Source organism: Dinoponera quadriceps, unplaced genomic scaffold, assembly GCF_001313825.1.
Source record: "Dinoponera quadriceps isolate SergipeBrazil2010 unplaced genomic scaffold, ASM131382v1 scaffold1915, whole genome shotgun sequence".
Lineage (NCBI taxonomy): Eukaryota > Metazoa > Arthropoda > Insecta > Hymenoptera > Formicidae > Dinoponera > Dinoponera quadriceps.
In genome coordinates, this window is record NW_014555989.1 from 62,370 (window position 1) to 81,079 (window position 18,710).

Sequence of the window (18,710 nt, forward strand, 5' to 3'; positions counted from 1 at the left end):
AATTTCTATACTGAATACATCTTTCCTACATATAATATGCATCGCTTTGATCATAATAAAAATTCGGAAGGTTAATTAAATTATATATATAAATGTTGACACGTGTCTCAGTGATAAACGTTAATTTTAGTTAGAATTATAGAGCCACATTAATTATTGTGACTCGTATAGTTGACTCGCGCGCGTTTATTTAATATTATATGGATTTATTTGTACGAGAGTTCCTTTGTAAACGATGGCAAGCAACACGATCGACACGACATTGTCCAGAAACGAATATCCCGTCTGCCTGCTGTAGTCACCGAGGTACATACAGTAATATTATATGTTACTCTATGGTTACTACCTGAGATGGAATTTCTTCCGATATCGACATTAGAAATAACGAACAAGCGACAAAAATATATAGGATAAAGGATGACGGCTCTGCATTTTCGCACACAGCCTTCTCGAATACATACCTGAAGTATTCCACGTATCTGTCCGCTCTTCGTCTCGACGATACGCGAAGCGTAGCGGGTCGTAGGCTGAGAGGCGGCGCGGCCGTCGCCGGTCAGGCTTAGCAGGGCGATCAACAGGGCGAGTCCTACGCAGGAGCGGCAAGCAGGACGCTTGGGTCCGATCGGAGTCCTCGCGACCAGCGGCCGGCTCCGGGCCGCCGGCTGGCATGGCAGCAGCATGACAGCATTTGCTGGCGGCCACCTGCAGCGACGCCACCAGCATAACCGCGCGGCGACCTTGGTCGTCGAGGAGCCGGCCGACGGGGCAGACGTGTGTCGGGGAAAACCGATCACGTCGCTCCGCTAATAATTCGCCCGGTCACGTGGCGATGACTCCACGGCGGATTCGCGCATCGCGCGACACCGCTCTTATTCCGCCGACCCGCGGCGGCCCACCCTTCGGGCGACCGACCGGAGTCCAAGTTAAATTGCTCTCAAAACATCTCGAATGAGAAAGTTGGGGGGACGGAACCTCCTCCTCGGTCGTCAAGATGCAGCGGGACGTCGTCCGACGGACGAAAGCTGTAAACACAAACGAGAATCCGATATAACATTGTGCCTATGTATGTACGGTCTGCGGAACTTCTCGTTTCTTTTCTCGGACGACGGATTCTCGCGTGTTTATTAAAGCGACAGATTAAAATCGATTAGATCGTCTGGGTTGGAGAGTTTCCTCGTTTCTATTCCACCGCCGGGAATACAATCTACTCTCTGTTCGCGAGCCGATGAGCCATGAGAACGGGCTTTTGTCCACGCTTATAATTACAACGATAGGCTTTATCAATGCGAACGAATCGGGGGTATTCGTCATTTCTGCTGTTTCTTTTTTTTTTTGGAAAATCGTTGATCCATTCGATACCGCGTCCAGTTCCACGGTGAATCGCACCGACGCGGCGAACTCGATCATCCTTTCGCGAATTTATGAAATTCGTAATTCGAGCGCGTGATTAGCGCACAACCGGATCAAACGCTCTGTTAATTAATCGCTATCGAGGCAGCGACGAAGTTGCAGCGCCGATCGAATTTGTCCTTAAACCTCCGTAAGTCACTCGTCTCTCAGCTGTCGCAAGCAAGCATTCGTTGAAATCTGACAACCGTCCGGAGCAGGAAATAATTAATCGGAAATTAACACGTCCGCTACAAAGCAGGTTAATCCGAGCAATAATCCCCCGGATTTTTATTTCTTTTTTACGTAATTGTGTAAAATAAATTTAGGTCGATAATGTGCACATAGAAAATGGCGTTTTATAATTTTCATGAATTGAGATGAAAAAATATTGGACAGAAAGGAAGGTATCTTCAAACTAAGAATTATATCAGTTTGTAGATATCGTTCTTTCTACCGAACTAAAATTTCGACTCCGGTACGAGTCTTGAACTGATGCCGATAACGCCGTAAGCGTGTTATCCCTCCGATGATCGCGCGAATCGACGCGTGATCTCACGTCGTGCGGAAAATGATTAATCGTCAATTAAAATCCCGCCTCTCCCCCGGCGATCACGTTAATCGTGATCGACGCGCCAAGTCCCTCCCAGAGGGAAGATGGCGAGTTCAGATCGCGGTTTCATCCGTCGCTTATCGTCGCGCCGTTGAATCTCGTCGATTTCCCGACTGCACGCGCTCGCCCGCAAAAAGCGCCGGCGAATTCTCCGACTCTCCGAACAAATCACGACGACGATGACGACATTATCTTAAGTTCCGCGTTGCGTCGCGAAACGAGACGGGAAGGGTACACAGCGACATGGTGCTTGATACCGCGGAACGAAAGAGAGAGAGAGAGACAGAGAGCGCGGCACTGATTGCACCGAGAAACTTACCTCCCCGCAGGACATCTCGCTGATCAACCCTCTCCTTCTACTTTCAATCTCCGCCCTCCGTCGCAGCTCTTTTCCCCGCGCCGTTTCCACTTAGGGTTAACGGCGACGAAGGTGCCCCTTTTGGTCCGAACTTTCGCTAACGATATTTCGTCGCCGATGACTGATTTAAATTTTTAATCGTGCCTACATTATCCCCCCTTTCGCGCGTTCTATTTGCGTCTTTTTTTTCGTTTCGTCCCTCCTGCCGTTCATTCCCCCTCATATTTCTTTCTCGCTCGTGATCGCAATCCTGCGGCGTGTTTGTTAATTCGGCGCTGACGGGGAACAGATTAATTAGAAGGCGGATTGCGGAATTATACACGAAGCCACAAACCAATTTCTTCGGCCGATGCAAGAGCTCGGCAGGGAGATAACGTGTTTCATCAGCGCGCGAGAGCATTCCCGTCGGGCGATAATTTCTCGCTCGAGGAAGTAGCGACTCTTCCATTTTTTTCTCGATCGTTTCGTCGGACGCCAGTCGTCTTAATGGACCTCCCCATTATAATTCCCCGCCACGCGTGCGCGCGCATAAGAGAATATTCTCGCTGGAGGGGTGGCGTACGTAAATGATTAAATTCTCTCCCTCGAGCGAATCCATTTAGTCGCCGACGGTAGGGGTGCGTTTTGCTCGCGCGTACACTGTGATTTATCTCGCGCAAATGGACGGGAGGGGGATGTTTCTTTTGGCAACAGCGTCACACGTCCTCGGTACACTCGCCGCGTTGTGCATCGACAACCCGGTTCTCCGCGAAAAATTGGCGACGATAATAGATACGGGGTGGTCGCGCCGCCGGAATAAGTTCCTACGATAAATTGCAACTCCGATATTCCGAACTTTCCACGAGTCCGCGGAGCGGGAGAAATACGAGGATAAAGTTCCCTCTTCCGGTTTATTTTTCGCGAATCGACGCCTCCCCCCCCCCCCCCCNTGCATTCGTGTGTCCTCCTTCGAGCGTCGTCCTTCCTCGAGCGTCTTTGTCGTCGTACTCGATGAGGATCCGCGAGAATTATTAATTGCAGTCACGCGAAAAGTACTTCGGAGGACGGGAAGAAGGGTAGATAGATGCTTTCATTTTTGTTCTGTCCTTTTAGGACTTTGTACTGGAGGTACATTTAGGGTAACCTGGGGACACTTATTTCCCCTTCTTGATTTCGTTGAATATCTTAAAAATGAAGGAACAACCAAAACGTTCTTATACTAATATCAGTTAAAAAATAATAATAACAATAAAATAATAATTTCCTACAATATTTTATATTTTAGTAAAACAATCGAAATGTACTAAATGTTCTCTATTCTGGTAGACTTGATTTAAGAATGGGAAAGACTGATTCTGGGGAATCGTGTCACGTTTTAATTTGTATAACAAAAGATCATAATTCATTTCTGTTAAAGATTTTTGTATGAACAAATTATAAAATGTAATTTTAAAAATAAAATACAAGTTATATGTTTCAGTATATCTATTGATTAAATTTATTATAGAATAATTAAATAACACACGTTGCATCCGAATTATTACAATTCATCAGAAGTACGTTGAGTGAATTGTTCAATATAAAGCCAGTCAGACAGCCAAGCCTGCAGAAGCAGGTTTTGCGCAGTATCTGCTATAAATTTTGTCAGTTTGCTGGCAGAAATATAACAGGATCAGTTAGCAGAACATGATAACAGATTAATCTGTTAGGTTAGGTTAACAGATTAATCTTTTACCACGCTCTGCTAGCAAATCCTGTTATATTTCTGCTGGCAAACTGTCGACAAAATTTATAGCAGATACTGCGCAAAATCTGCTTTCGTAGGTTTGGTTGGCTTTATATGAGGCAACATTTGTAATTGGGCAATGAATATCAATATAATCAATAAATCACCAATGAATTGTGCTACTAGGATATGGGAGACTTGATCCGTGAATTAAGAATTTCCAATTTGGCGTGTACACCCAAGTAGTTTTTTTAATTTTCATTTTATTTTTTGTGATAAATAGATTTTTGTTGATTAACCTTGTAATTATCTTCTTAAAGTAACCAACTTTTGATTCCACATTATGGAGTTTTAATCTAATTATAAAACCTAATAACTTAAAGAACAATCGAATATTTAATATATATAATAATATATAATTTTACGAAACAAAAAATTGGACACCAAAAAATAGAATACATCCTGATTCTGTTGTTATCGATGTTTCCGTTTGTTAGAAATATTGATTGTAAAAGAATATGATTTATTGAGAATATTAATTATCATTCGATTATTTTGCTGTAAGAACAAATTAGTAAACGCTACTTTGTTCTAGCAGAAAATTAACGTGTCCTAAGGACAAACTCATTCGACAGAATTTTTCTATCCTGGCGATAAAACTGTTTCTGCTCTGATTACGAATAATTTGCTAATTTGATTATGTCAACTAAATTTGTCAATTAATGAATAAATTAATATAGTATTTTTGATACCGAATTCCATGTTGCAAAAAAGAAAAAATGATGATAATGAGTGATACACCGCGTATCAAACTTGTTATGAATAATATTTTAGGCTCTCGCGGTATGGAGAAACCCTTAATTTGGCTTTCATATTAACACTTTCACAACCGCATGTTAGCGCAGTGAAACGTCGCCAGTGGCCGGTAATATTTTGGAAGAAAAAACTTTACGTAAATTCATGAAACAATTAACATTATTATGACGTGCTAAGAAAAGTTTTGCAAGTGGCTTGCCACTGGTACCACGTGGGAGTCACCGGCAAATAGCGACTGGCCTATCAATACACCACATGAGTGTCACCGGCATACAACGACTGGCCTGCCCATGACACCACATTGGTGTCAGCGGTTGTGAAAGTGTTAATGCCGCGTTCTGCACAGATTTGTTTCCGACCATAACGATTTCGGTATTTCGATCATTAAAATCCGTACACCTTCCATGGATAAATAAATCTTGATTTTTGATAACGAAAGCACCGAATTAATTTACACCTAATATAGATCAGAGTTTATTTAATCCTGCGATCGATAACTTCTTAGAGTTTACAGTAACGTTCACAGTACATTTTCAAGAAGCTTAAGTCAAAAAGTGCCTGACATTAGCGGGAGGGAGAGAAAGAGAGAGGGAGAGGTAGAATTTGGCTAGTCGAGAAGAGTCAAAGGGAGCCTAGATCGTTATGTAGCCCACGTGCAATTGCTTAATCCATTATGCATCTTGCCTAACCGATTTAACCTACAGAGCGATATCGATCCTAATGAAATCTCGGCGTAAGAGCGGTGTGTGATCGATAATCGCGATTAGATCGGTCGACGTGGGTCAATTCGGTTATCGCGCTTAGTAACGCGCGAGACTTTCAGTCGTTCTGGAATGGAACCGGGGCTAATTTAATTCAAGCCTCAATTATCGGTCGTACCGATCCCCTGGGCGGCTCTAACTTTCCCTTCTCCATCCACCGCCGCCGTCGCCTCCTCCTCCACCTCGATATAGCTCACCCGTTCCCAGAGGAGCCGGCTCTAGGAATAGACGTGTAATATAACTGCGCGGCCGGCCTCTTCCAACCTTACTGGTACGTACTGCACCACTTTATCTTCGGGTTGACGTTTCATCCGCGCGATCGCGAATCAGGGATATCGATACCGACGAAGCTCTGTTCGGCCTCTTTCAGCCTTAACGTTTTCCCGGATTCCCATTAACCAGGGGAGAAGAAGGTGGTTTTTATGGCCAATACCTTCCTCTTTACCATTTGACATACTCAAAGATTCGAACTCTATTCGAATTCTATTCGAAACTTCGAAGCTGTTAATAGAACAAATTTTGGGGAGCACAACAAAATGCTGTATAATCAGTTAAAATGATTATGGTTGGCACCGAAAATAATTATAATTTCTCTCAGTGTATCAATCCGACCGCATTCCTCACCGAGTTTCCGTGAACGAAAGCGTCGTAACGCGCGCGCGTGTCGCCGTTTCGTCCGATAGTTACAGGCGAAAAACCAAATTAATATCCATTAATCGTCCGAGGTAAGAGACAGCGCACGTAGGAAAGGAGTGACGACGGTGCATACGATCAATTTTACGGCGTGTGGAAATTGCGCCCAGAATTCTTATCGAGCATTCAGCGCATTACGAGACGTCCTCGAAATAGGTTAATCTCGAAAGAAATGTGCAACGAAAGTTTTCGACTCTTTTTGTCTCTCTCTCTCTCTCTCTCTCTCTCTCTCTCTCTTTTCTTTCTCTCTGCCTCTCCTTCTTTTTCCTTCTCCTTTTTATTATTATAGTTGAATTATAACGTTGAATTATGAGAGCGCCTCCGTTATTGTGCTATCTCTGCCAGCGTATTATTTCAGTTTTCGCAATAAATTAAAGCTAACATTTCGACCCCGCTAAAAATTGCACAACGCCGGTGATTTTATTTTTTTTTCCGAGAGATAGAGAGAAAAGTAGATTTTTGTCGAATTTCTCGCTCCTTAACATCGCTGGTAATTCGTTCGCAAGGGCGCTTCCAGGATTCCTCCAAACGGTTTCCTCGGAACGTTTCACGGATTGGACACGTCACGAGGAGACCCCCGAGACGACGACGATGACGTCTTCGTCGTCATTGTCTGCACCTAGATTCACCACCGGTCGCGCACCACAGTGGGAGCGAACGAAAAATAGGAGTTGGAACGGAGAGGGTGAGTTACACCGAGGCGAAGGCGAAGGAAGAGAAACGCGCTCGCGTGAAGGAAGAACTCTCCTTCTACCCTCCACCTCCGCCGATGATTTGACTTTATAATCGAGTCAGCCTCGTTCAATTACAATGGAATCTCTTGTGGAATTTGCCGCAAACAGTACGCGATTCAGCAAGGCGCGGGCCGATCGTGCTCCGGTAAATATTCGCCCGGTCGGCACTCCGCCGGATGCATAAGCCGTGCGCGACGAATGATTTTCAAGCTCATGATTAATTCACGCTCGGAGAGTGCTGTTAGTTCCTCGCGCGAGAGGGAACGTAACCGCTGCTATCGAGGACTCGACCGTCTGAGATCAGTACACGAGAGTAATGTCTAAATAATATAATTACGATGTGTAAGAGTAATATCGGCAGGGGGGACCAAGACTAGAAGTCACACGGATTAAATGTCGCGAATGAGCTTATATCTCACTTAATAAATAAAGGAGTAGAGACAAGCGAATCAAGTATCCGCGTGGTCGAATCGAATCTTTGATAATACGATCGAATCGAATTTGAAATTATCATATCGTATCGCGAATTTCTTCACTTCGAATGCCAAAGTTGAATCGGATTTTCCAGTACTTATGTTACATGATAATTTAAGTATGATAAAGTGCTTTCAATGATATTAAAAACCTTTTTTTAAATGGACAAAAATAGTGCATCACTGCATAGTTTTGAAAAAATTTCCTACTAGTCACAAAGAAAATGCTGTGCATAATGCAATATAATACATGAGAAAAAGATAAATGCAGCATAAATTGTGCATAAAACTATCAAAAGCAAACGAATTTGACCAAAATTATCAATAAATTACTAATCTTACCGTAAGTAATCTATTTTCTAAAAGCTAAAGGACATAATTACATTAAAACCTCTATGATATTATGTATGAAATATTGCATACATTTTTTTCCTTTTAAATCAATATGTGTTATAAGTGTGATAATAAATTCTTGCCGCTCCGTTATCTAAATGGTGATATAAGCAATATTAATGTTACACGATGTACGCAACATGCAAGTGATATTTTAATATTGCAATATCTGTCACTCTGTTGCATTATAATATTACATATACGCATATTTATGTACGTATCAGTATTACAAAAATTTTGTAACTGCATCGATACGGGCTAATTCGGAAGCATTCTGATTATTGTTTTCCGACAGATTTTACAATCTTCGACAAATAACGCGTTTCACGGATATCGCGGACACACTAGCGCTGATAATACTCGCGGTGACGTGTTACGCGGGGATCGGTATGAAATATTTATCAGGATGCATCGTTTCGCGTTGGCCGGCGGCGGCCATGGCGGCAGCGTTGAAATTCAATTGAAAATAGGAAATCGGGATTCGCGCGCGGGGAGACACTCGTGGCCGGTCAAGCCTGTTTTCCTAAATACCGGCGAATGTTTACCGAGCAAACACATCCGGACGATCGGAGCGCGTCGTACGATCCGTATCTGATCAATATTTTATGCTAAAACAACCGGAGAACTTGATCACATGCGCGAACGCGTAGACCGCCGCCACTCATCGCGCTCGGTTAATGTATTCATTAGGACGGAATACTCCCTCTCTCTCTCTGTATCTCCCGCCGGGGCTAACGCGGTTCGTTTAACCCGGAAATATCATCGCGATTTTTCGCGACATAAATTACGGCGAACTTCGATCGCCCGACGATTAAAATTCATCCGCGCCGGGGGAAAAAAGCCGCCCCGGAATAATTCCATCGCTCTCTCCGGGATAACAGAAGTTTTAAAACCCTGTACCACGACAAAGAACCGAAAAAAGATTCTACCTTCGCGAATCGTGTGTTTTTTTTCCTTCCCTCATATATACAGTCAACTCCCGGGCTATTTGGCGAAATGTATATTTCATCGGGACGAAACTGGAATATCGTTAAAAGAGTACAATTTTTTCCACGACAGCGGGATGTATTAATTATGGGGCGCGAAAAATATATTTCGCTCCCGGCAATTCGAACACTCGCGTGGCCGCTTTGTCGTAACTTGATTCGCGATCGCGTGCGTTATCGCGATAACGATGATGCGTTAATTAGGCGAGAGATTAGGCTCTCGAGAATATTGAAGTCGCCGAGAACGCGAGCACGATTCGGACATACAGTGCGCAGTGGGACGAGTTTATTTTTTTTTCCAACATTCAATATCTCCGTGAATAGAAATAAATATATTCCGTAAATAGGTTTGGAAATGAGCAATAAATATTCATGTGCATTCAAATAACATATTTTCGACTTATTCGATAGATAAATGGAATAAACTTTTTATAGAGGGTGTTTTCAACAGAAACAGTGGAATAGAAGTGATTGTTAAAAAAGGATGGTCAGACAGAAGTTGTAGAGTTTTGAGGAGGACGTGTGTTAATAACCTCATCTTCGTTGTAGAGTTAATAATTCAAGGTCAATCAATAATATAAATGTGGGAAAAAGAAGCATATATAATATTAGTGTATTATGAACATAAAACATCTTACTTTTAATCTAACAAAAGATTTAACTTAGTATTTAACTTAACATTTGATTTGATTATACTCTGTGAACGTATGACATTTTGTGGTAAAATTATCGCCTAACAACTAACCTATAATATGTATTCTTACAAGATTATTCGCTTTCGAATAGTTCTGATAAGTTTCAATACGCTGATTTAAATATCAAAATCTGATCCCAGCAAAATTTGAAAGAGACATTATTTAAATTATTGTTTATTAAAATAAACAAATTTCAACCGTATACTCCGCGAATACAAGGATATCACACTCGGTAAAAAGCAGATTGCGCGCTTGTTACATACGTATATACGTTGAAATATTCAACAAAAGAATATAGAATATTCAACAAAAAACATGTAATATGTGCGAAAAATGTATAATACATTCATGTTAATGTTTCTATACAGACACGAGACGAACGTTCTTATATTATTTCAAAGTACGCAAAATACGAAAATGTAGGTCATAAGGTCAGTTATGAAAAAAATTGCGATATTTTCTCCTTTGACAAGTTTCGCAATGTATCTCGTATCCAATAGAAAAATGTATCCCCTTAAGAATTACTAAAAAATAAATTCTCCTATTGGATATGAAATGCGTCCCAACATGAAAAAAAAGTCAAGGGAAAGAGCCATTAAGATCTAAAACTATTAAGAACAAAAACTCATAAAATTGTATTAAATTTCATGCGCAATCAACGACACCTTTGTGGTCATGGATGTTTGTTTGCGGCTGCTGTGTCGTTAGCTGAACATTGCTTAAAATCGACTTCGACTGAATATGCGTTCCAATTTCATTGATTGCGCATGTAATTTCGTATGATATTTGTGAATTTTTGTAAATCAATCCGTTGAAAAGAGCCCGAATAAGACCGAAACATCTCGACGCACTTTTAACTGGACGATATTTCACATAGTATTACATACGACTTTGTTCATTGCATAGTGGCACTAAACGATCCGTGCTTTGGCTCTTAATGGCTTTTCTCTTGACTTCTGATTGCACGAATCCTTCTAAAATTATGAAAAAAAAAAAATTGTTGCAACATTTTTGCGACTGGCCGTGCATAGTTTAAGAAATATATTCAATTCTTTTGATCGCATTAGTTACAGTTTAGTATTTCGGCAGCCTCCGTCGACCAGCGGTCGTTCATCCGGGGTTAAAAAAAGCAGCGCGAGCGTTTTCACCAGCCGAGCGGAGCTACAAAACCGCGATAGTAGGACCGGGGGTCGACGCGAAAATAAGCGTGATCGAAGTACCTAATGGGTACGTCACGCTGACCGCAGATAACACGGTTGGACCGACCGCTTGTGAATAGTTGAACGAGTACAGCGGTGATTTTCGGACAGCCGGAAGCGCGCCTTTTGCCGCCCGTTATAAACGTTAAATCGGTTAGACGGGGGGCTTTTACGCTGTGCGCAAATCGCGTTTTAACGCTACGGCGGGCGCGTCGCGCGTAAAACAGCGGAATCGCCGCGTGGTTCAATTAAAATACGCGACACGCACAAATCGACACGTCGATCGCGCGAATAATGCGCAACGCTTGTCGACTTTTATTCGTAATTTCCCTTTCGCGCGTAATTTACTTTTGCGGCAACGTGATATCGTCCGAATACACACACACACACACACACATGTATAATGCCGGTGGGAAAAGAGAGAGGCGGGTAAGTACTGATGGTTTATGAAGCTGCAATGGCTTACGATTCTCTGTCGGCGTGAAAGCGAGCGCGCTCGTTCGCTTTTTATACCGCGCATAACGTATCGAGAGATGAGACGTGTCGCGCGTGTCGACGTTTTTCGTCCGGAAATGCGCGCGTTTTATTTCGACAGAATCTGTAAGCCGGCAATCACTGTCGACGTGTATTTGCAGTCGGTTTAATGCGGCGATACCGTCGCGCATATTCGGCACAACGCTAGGAAAATCGATAGCGAACGCGAGTCGCTTGTCACCTGAGAGAGGTACTCGCGATTATAATTTTAGATCTCGCGATGCGATCAGCCATTTTACGCGAGACGTGGAAGCTTTGAGCGCTCGTGGGTTTCTTCGACGGCGATATTTGATTCGCGGAATTCTCAATCATTTCGTTCGTGAAAGGAGACAAAATAATAAAAAAGGGGAAATGAAGGGAAAAATCTCTAATGAAAAAATTCACGTGGACTCGTGCAAAGTGCGTGCTCGAAGTCGAAAATTATCGAAGGTTCTTGTTGCCGCTATTCCGCGCTTCCGATCGGTTCTCTTGACGATGATGAGTTTCGTACTGTCGCACAGTGGGTCCAAATCGACTTTAGCCGGTCAAAATTCCCAAGTCTCCGTAATATTTATATTTCATAATGGAATTTACGACAAAATATCCTACATGTATTTTCGGAAATTTCTAATCAGACTTCACTTTTGATTGTTTAATATTTATAAGATAAAATGCCTAAGACATATAATATAAAAAGAAAATCAAGTAAAATGTTATTTTCAATCATTTTTCTTCCCATTGGCATTATCTAAGATTAATAACGTTGAAAGAGATGTAGGCGCATTTTTTGCTTTCTGTTAATTTTACTGTTTTATTTATTTACCTTTTTTTTGCTATATTGAGAATCGCTTGTTCTCATTTTGTATATCAGTTTTTATGGGTATACGCTCTGTATGTAGGAGGAAGTCGACGGGAGTTTTTTTCTATAATACGATACGATCTGTTTTAAATTTTATAAAATGGTTGCGGAATCTCAAAAACTGATATAATTTGGATTGATTTAAAAATGATATGAGCGGCTTCCCGAAGACCCGTTAGTTGGTAGATCATAGGGATCAAATGTTTCATTGATCATTTTAACAATAATTCTGAATAATCACTGGATATTCGAATTACTTGTTCGAATCGCTTAAACGAGCTAATGTGATAAATCGTGTTTGATCGCGAATATTTTATTTCTCTCGAACAATGGCGTATTTCATTAAAACTTTCATTTGCGCGTGCATTCGGAAACGAGAAAAAAACATATGTTTGATAAAAATTTTTAATTTTTCATTTTTAGCTGGCTAAAATCGATGTGGACCTATCGTGCTGTCATCGTGATGTAAGTTATGTACCTTGATTTGACAGTTTGTCAAATAAGTGAAAGACGCGAAGCGCCTTTTTCGAAATTAATATAATCATTGTTGTTGCTTTTTTCCGATGCTGCGACTTGCTTCACATGTCTCGTTTGCGACTGTCAAATCATTACGTATATTCTGATATTCTTCGTTCGTTGTTGTAAATATCACGGAATCACTTTTCTCAGTCATATGGTCAGTCGCAAAAAGGTTGCGACACTTATCTCAATAAGTTTGAAATTTCGCATCTCATACGTCAAATAGGAGAATTAATTTTTTAGTAATTCGCGGGAGATACATTTTTTTTCTTATTGGATACGAGATGCGTTGCAAAAGTCATCGAAACAAAGTATCGCAACCTTTTTGTAACTGACTGCACAACTGAACGTCCAGACGTTTGTTTTCGCTCGCAGTAACTGAGATATCCTTTCTTTCCAGCTGGTACCTGTTCAGTTACACAAATTGAGATTATTTCAGTGTGAAAGCAGTTAGCTAAATAGCGTGTTGTTCCGGTAAAGGGAAAAAAATGTGGAAGAAAAAAAGAAGACGCGCGTTGCTATGCGCGACTCAAATATATATTCGGTCGAATGTGCAATTCCGCTTCCTCGCAGCCTTTAGCCCGATGGATGTTATTTAAATGTCGTGCAATGAGATCTCGAAAGCTCACTTCGAATATAAAAGCGCACGATTCCCATTCGTCGAATTTGCCTTGCAACAGTCGCGTCTTTATTTCCCGTGTTTTCAAACTCGACGGTATATCGGCTGCCTGCAGCGCTATCGTTTTCCCCCGTTCGCGAAGTGGCCGGTGCTGAAATCTCCCGCCGAGATTAAATGACTTCCAGTTGTATAGAATCTTAATGTCGGAAGGCGCTACTTCCCCCCCCCCCCTTTCTTTCTCTCTCTCTTAGCCAAAGAGATACAGCGCGCTTCCTGCGAAACGGCTTCAAGTAGGATTTAATGTTTCGTAAAACACGGAGTACAGATTAAAATGCCTTAATACGGGATTTACCTTCGCTGTATTAAGCGCGATTTCAGAAATATTTGCGCTCGCTCGAATAAGTCCGGATTAAGAGACGAAGAAGGGAGCGTAGTCTTATCGGCGCGTCTCCCTTCTTCTTAAATATTCTTCTCCGCCAGGAATTGGGTTAATTAAGGAGCAAGAGAGAGATAGCGACGCATTATTCCGCGCGTAAGAAACCACGAACACCGCGGTGTTCGCGGAGACATTTGAAGAAATCGTCGTTCTGTTCCTTTTTGGCTGAAATTTCGAGAAATTTCATCGTATCTAAGAGATCTTCGGAAGTGAAGCATTTTTCTTTGTACAGAGTATCCCGTGTGCTCATTAGCCGAGACAAAACAATGAATTTTGCAAAATGATACGCGACTTTCCTGTTTCACCCGTTCTACCTCCGGCACACCGCGGGAACCGAGACCCAATAGTTTGGGACACCCTGTATAAATTTTGCGCACAGTTCAGTTGAAAGAGAACGCGACGAGGAAATACTCTGTGCTTCAAGTTTCCAGCTCGGCCCGACTGACGGACGGAGAAGAAAACTTAGTCCGCGCGTCTCTTCTGAAAGATCACGCCCTCGGCCGAAAACTACGGGAACATCGACGAGCAGCGGTTGCGCGACGTTCGAACGGCGTCCCGGTCGATATGTCACGTGAAGTTAGCCGGCGACGCATGCGCGCGACGTGGCCGGACAACTTCGTGGCGACCCACAGTGGCAGTCTAGCGGCGCAAGGAGGTGGGTTAGTTTCTTCGTCGCTCGATATTGTCGTTTGGATCTCAAGGAAAATCACGCCCCCTAAATGTAAACGGTATCGAGGAACCACTCGTGGGAGGATTCGTTTCGTCGTGCACCGAGGTGAGTATCCGAGGGAGTCCTGTTTCGAGACGTGAACACGAATGCGACGTTTCGTCGCATTATCCGTTCCTTCCTCCCCCCACTTTGACGAAATACACGTTCCCGCAAACTCGAGTATTCCCGCAAATTTCGCGTCGGAACGCGCCGCTTCGGCGACCTAACCTATACGCTCGAATAACGTCAGCGCCGCCGCGTCTCTTTGTTCCCCGGCAGCTGATAATCTCGCGATGAGTTTGCGAGATGCACCTCTTCTAACCTCTCTCCCTTCGTTCGTTCGCAGACAAGATGTCGACATCGGCGATATACATTCTGGATGTGAAGGGCAAGGTGTTGATCTCACGGAATTACCGCGGCGACATCGAGACCGGCGTCATAGAGAAGTTTATGCCGCTGGTGATGGAGCGCGAAGAGGAGGGCAATCTCACGCCCATCATCCAGACACCGGAGTGTACTTACGCGTACATCAAGTATAACAACCTGTACATCGTGTCCACCACGAAGAAGAACGCGAATATATCCTTGGTGTTCGTGTTCCTGCACAAAGTGGTGCATGTCATGCAGGAGTACTTCAAGGAATTGGAGGAGGAGAGTATACGAGACAACTTCGTCGTCATCTACGAGCTGCTGGACGAGCTGCTGGACTTTGGCTATCCTCAGACGACCGACAGCAAGATACTGCAGGAGTACATCACCCAGGAGGGCCACAAGCTGGAGATTCAACCGAGAATCCCCATGGCTGTGACGAACGCGGTCTCATGGCGGTCGGAGGGCATTAAATACCGCAAGAACGAGGTCTTCCTCGACGTGATCGAGTCGGTGAATCTCCTGGCGAACGCCAACGGCAACGTCCTGAGCTCCGAGATCGTCGGCGCCATAAAAATGAGGGTCTACCTGTCGGGGATGCCGGAGCTGAGGCTGGGCCTGAACGACAAGGTGCTGTTCGAGTCGACCGGACGCGGCAAGTCCAAGTCCGTGGAGCTGGAGGACGTCAAGTTCCACCAGTGCGTGAGACTGTCGCGCTTCGAGAACGACCGTACGATCTCGTTCATCCCGCCGGACGGCGAGTTCGAGCTGATGTCGTATCGGCTGAACACGCACGTGAAGCCGCTGATATGGATCGAGTCGGTGATCGAGCGGCACGCTCACAGCCGCGTCGAGTACATGATAAAGGCGCGCTCGCAGTTCAAACGGCGCTCGACCGCCAACAACGTGGAGATCGTGATACCTGTGCCGAACGACGCCGACTCGCCCAAGTTCAAGACCACGATCGGCAGCGTCAAGTACTCGCCGGAGCAGAGCGCCATCACGTGGATCATCAAGTCCTTCCCGGGCGGCAAGGAGTACCTGATGCGGGCCCACTTCGGCCTACCCTCGGTGGTCGGCGAGGACGTCGAGGGCAAGCCGCCCATCCAGGTGAAGTTTGAAATCCCATACTTCACCACGTCGGGCATTCAAGTGCGCTACCTCAAGATCATCGAGAAGAGCGGCTACCAGGCGTTACCGTGGGTGCGCTACATCACTCAGAACGGTGATTATCAGCTGCGGACGAATTAGATGCGGCACTCGCGAGAGTACTTCATTCAAATGACGCTCGATCTATCTTTTAAACGCGACGATACTGCGTCCGACGGAAAAGAGAGGAAGAAGGAGAGAAAAAAGAAAAGGCTTGTAACGAGATCGAATACTTCGTTTGATAACACACACGTGTTTGGCAAGCCGGACGAAAGCATGTCGTATATATGTATATGTAAGTACAGACACTAAAAATAGTATTATATCGATAAGGATTACCGATCAGCATCACGATTGCCGATCTTATTATTACTGTACATCGCTACGATATTAATTAATGTAAGAGATGACAGCACGGAGATAAAGTTTTTAATAGAAATCGTACGATAAGATTCCGCGAAACGTTCGTTCCCCATCACTTCCACTTTTCTTTCTTTTCCGCACAGAGGAAAATGATGTGCCGGCAAATTTTTGTCGCTATTGCGACAAAATTATTTACTATGTGGACAGCAAGACGATTTGTTCACTAATTGCCATCCGCTGCATTATTTTGCTGTAAGAACAAATTAATAAGTGCAGAAAAGCACTCTATCTCGTTCTAGCTTAACTGTGTCCTAAGGACAAATTCACTCGGCAGAATTTTTTCTATCCTGGCAACAAAACTTTTCTAATTACGAATAACTCGCTAATTTGATCATGCCGACTAAATTTTATCGTTGTCGCAATGCTGTAGCAACGTAGATGATTTCGCTACAACAGCAAATTATTTTTCTCTGTACAGAGGTCTCCTTGGATTTAGTATACGTGTTTGGTTTGTTAAATATAAATAATTTAATGTCATTTTGTTTGAATGAAAATTTGAAAATATTGTATATATATGTATAAAATTTGGTTTTCAGTAAAAAAAATTATTTTATTATATATTAAATATTGTTCCAATGAAACACAAAGAAGTTTTTCAATATTTTTCCGTATATATTTTAATATAGTGTTATACTTTTTTCAAATAATTTATTGCTTGATGACAACCATTACAACGGTTGGGTGAATATACAAAAGAAATATGTTATTTGTCGTAAAGCTATTTATTGTATGAGAGAAAGAAACCAAATAATCCTATTTGTTGAATCGAGCATTCATTTGCTCCATTCCAAAAGATAAATTTGTCTCAACTCAGGAAATTTTATTAAACCCCAAAAAAATCGTTTTCTCTGGATGTATAATCGTTATATAATGATTCCCCGTTTTCTGGTGAGAACGTTCCTGCTCCTCAGGAAATCGAGGGTTGCTTTTCGTTGCGTCGCGCCGTATCGAGAACACCATAAGTGCGTGGGGTTGGGAGACGGCGCGAAAGAAGAGAGGAAAAAAAAGAAACGATAAATATTCTATGCAAGAGAGAGATCGTGTCACCGTTCACGCTGTGCAGGGAGGACACGAAAACGCGATTAGAGCGAAATGGCGGGAGCCGAAACCTTTTTATTCAGTTTCTCTCTCCCCTCTTTCATTCTTTCTCTCTTCCTCTTTCCTCCCTCGCGACACCGCTGAACACTCGCGCCCGCTCCGAATGCCCGCGGTATGCAAATTTTTTGTCGAGCGCACGAGCGTGTAATAATTTTATGGAAATCCCCGCCAAGTACACTCATACAGAATTTTGTGCGCTCTCGCGCACGCGCGAGGCGAATCGGAAAAAATGCGGGAGAAAAAAGGGGAGAAAAAGGGAGCGACTGGGGCAGGTGGCGGCGACGACGACGACGACGACGACTTCGTATGGCCAGAGATATCGAGAAAAAAAAGTGACGACCCGCGCGCTTATCTGTATTCATCGGCGATGTCGGACGAATTTTCTTTCCTTTTTCGTTTCACCCGGCAGGATCCGCGCCGGAATGCAACGGGATAGCGGCGTAATGCTCGGTCGCGCAGATAGTAATCGGCGATGGGGATGGACGAAGGGGGGTTGTTACGAGTGAATTAGCAGGTCCGTGCAACGTGCCCGAAGTGGCCGTGCGAAGCTCCGAGCGCGTCGAGAACGAGCGATACCAGGGAAATTGTTAGCAGTCGTCGAATGGCAGAAACGCCTAATCTTTTCTCTTCCTCTCTTTAGAATTTTTATAATAAGAGTTACGACATGGAGGTGATTATTTCTGATTGGTTGAGTTATCGTACAAGGTAAATGTCCGAATTAGTGACGAATCGCATCTACTTTCCTTAATAATTAAATAATAATACATCTTCATCTTTAAAAATGTATTTTTACTTTAAATGGTTATAACATGTTTTAAGTGTTAAATAAAATTAAAAACTATAGTGAATACTAAAATATTATAAGTATAACCGTGCTGTAAACGGCGACAGTTCGAGCGGTTACTAGCCGACATCTTTCGTAAGAGTTAATATGAGATATTTATTTGACATTTTTTTTTTAGTTATTCTCTAATGTTTTTTTTTTTTAGTTATTCTTTAAGCGATTGAAATTGTAGTGTCAAAGAAGAAAGATTAAAAATATTTACAAATTCAAGGACAAAATCAAGGTTATATGTCACTAAATGATACTTCCATCACTTTCAAGGAGATATTATAAATTAATTTAAATCTTATCATAAATTTAAAAAATGTTCAATTAGAACCACAAATGTTGAAACTTTCGAATAAAATAAATTTTATGTAC

At 42.9% G+C, this 18,710-nt stretch overlaps 2 protein-coding genes across 3 annotated transcripts in view; one reads left to right on the top strand and one right to left on the bottom strand.

Annotated features, from left to right (window-relative positions):
- Positions 1 to 18,710, bottom strand: part of LOC106746431 (neuroligin-2-like) — a 110,894-nt gene that overhangs the window by 56,263 nt on the left and 35,921 nt on the right. For both annotated transcript variants that reach the window (XM_014623036.1, XM_014623035.1), the window contains exon 2: positions 462 to 1,022. In XM_014623036.1, the coding sequence (XP_014478522.1) occupies positions 462 to 680 (219 nt within the window). In that variant the 5' untranslated portion in view covers positions 681 to 1,022. The remainder of the gene's footprint in view (positions 1 to 461; positions 1,023 to 18,710) is intronic.
- LOC106746432 (AP-1 complex subunit mu-1) lies at positions 14,373 to 16,191 on the top strand. Its single transcript, XM_014623037.1, has 2 exons — positions 14,373 to 14,533; positions 14,814 to 16,191. The coding sequence occupies exon 2, from the start codon at positions 14,819 to 14,821 to the stop codon at positions 16,085 to 16,087; it is 1,269 nt and encodes a 422-aa protein (XP_014478523.1). The 5' UTR covers positions 14,373 to 14,533; positions 14,814 to 14,818; the 3' UTR covers positions 16,088 to 16,191.

What these genes read in the sequence shown, in the direction of transcription:
- LOC106746432 (XM_014623037.1), top strand. Translation starts at nt 14,819, where the DNA reads ATGTCGACATCGGCGATATACATTCTGGATGTGAAGGGCAAGGTGTTG.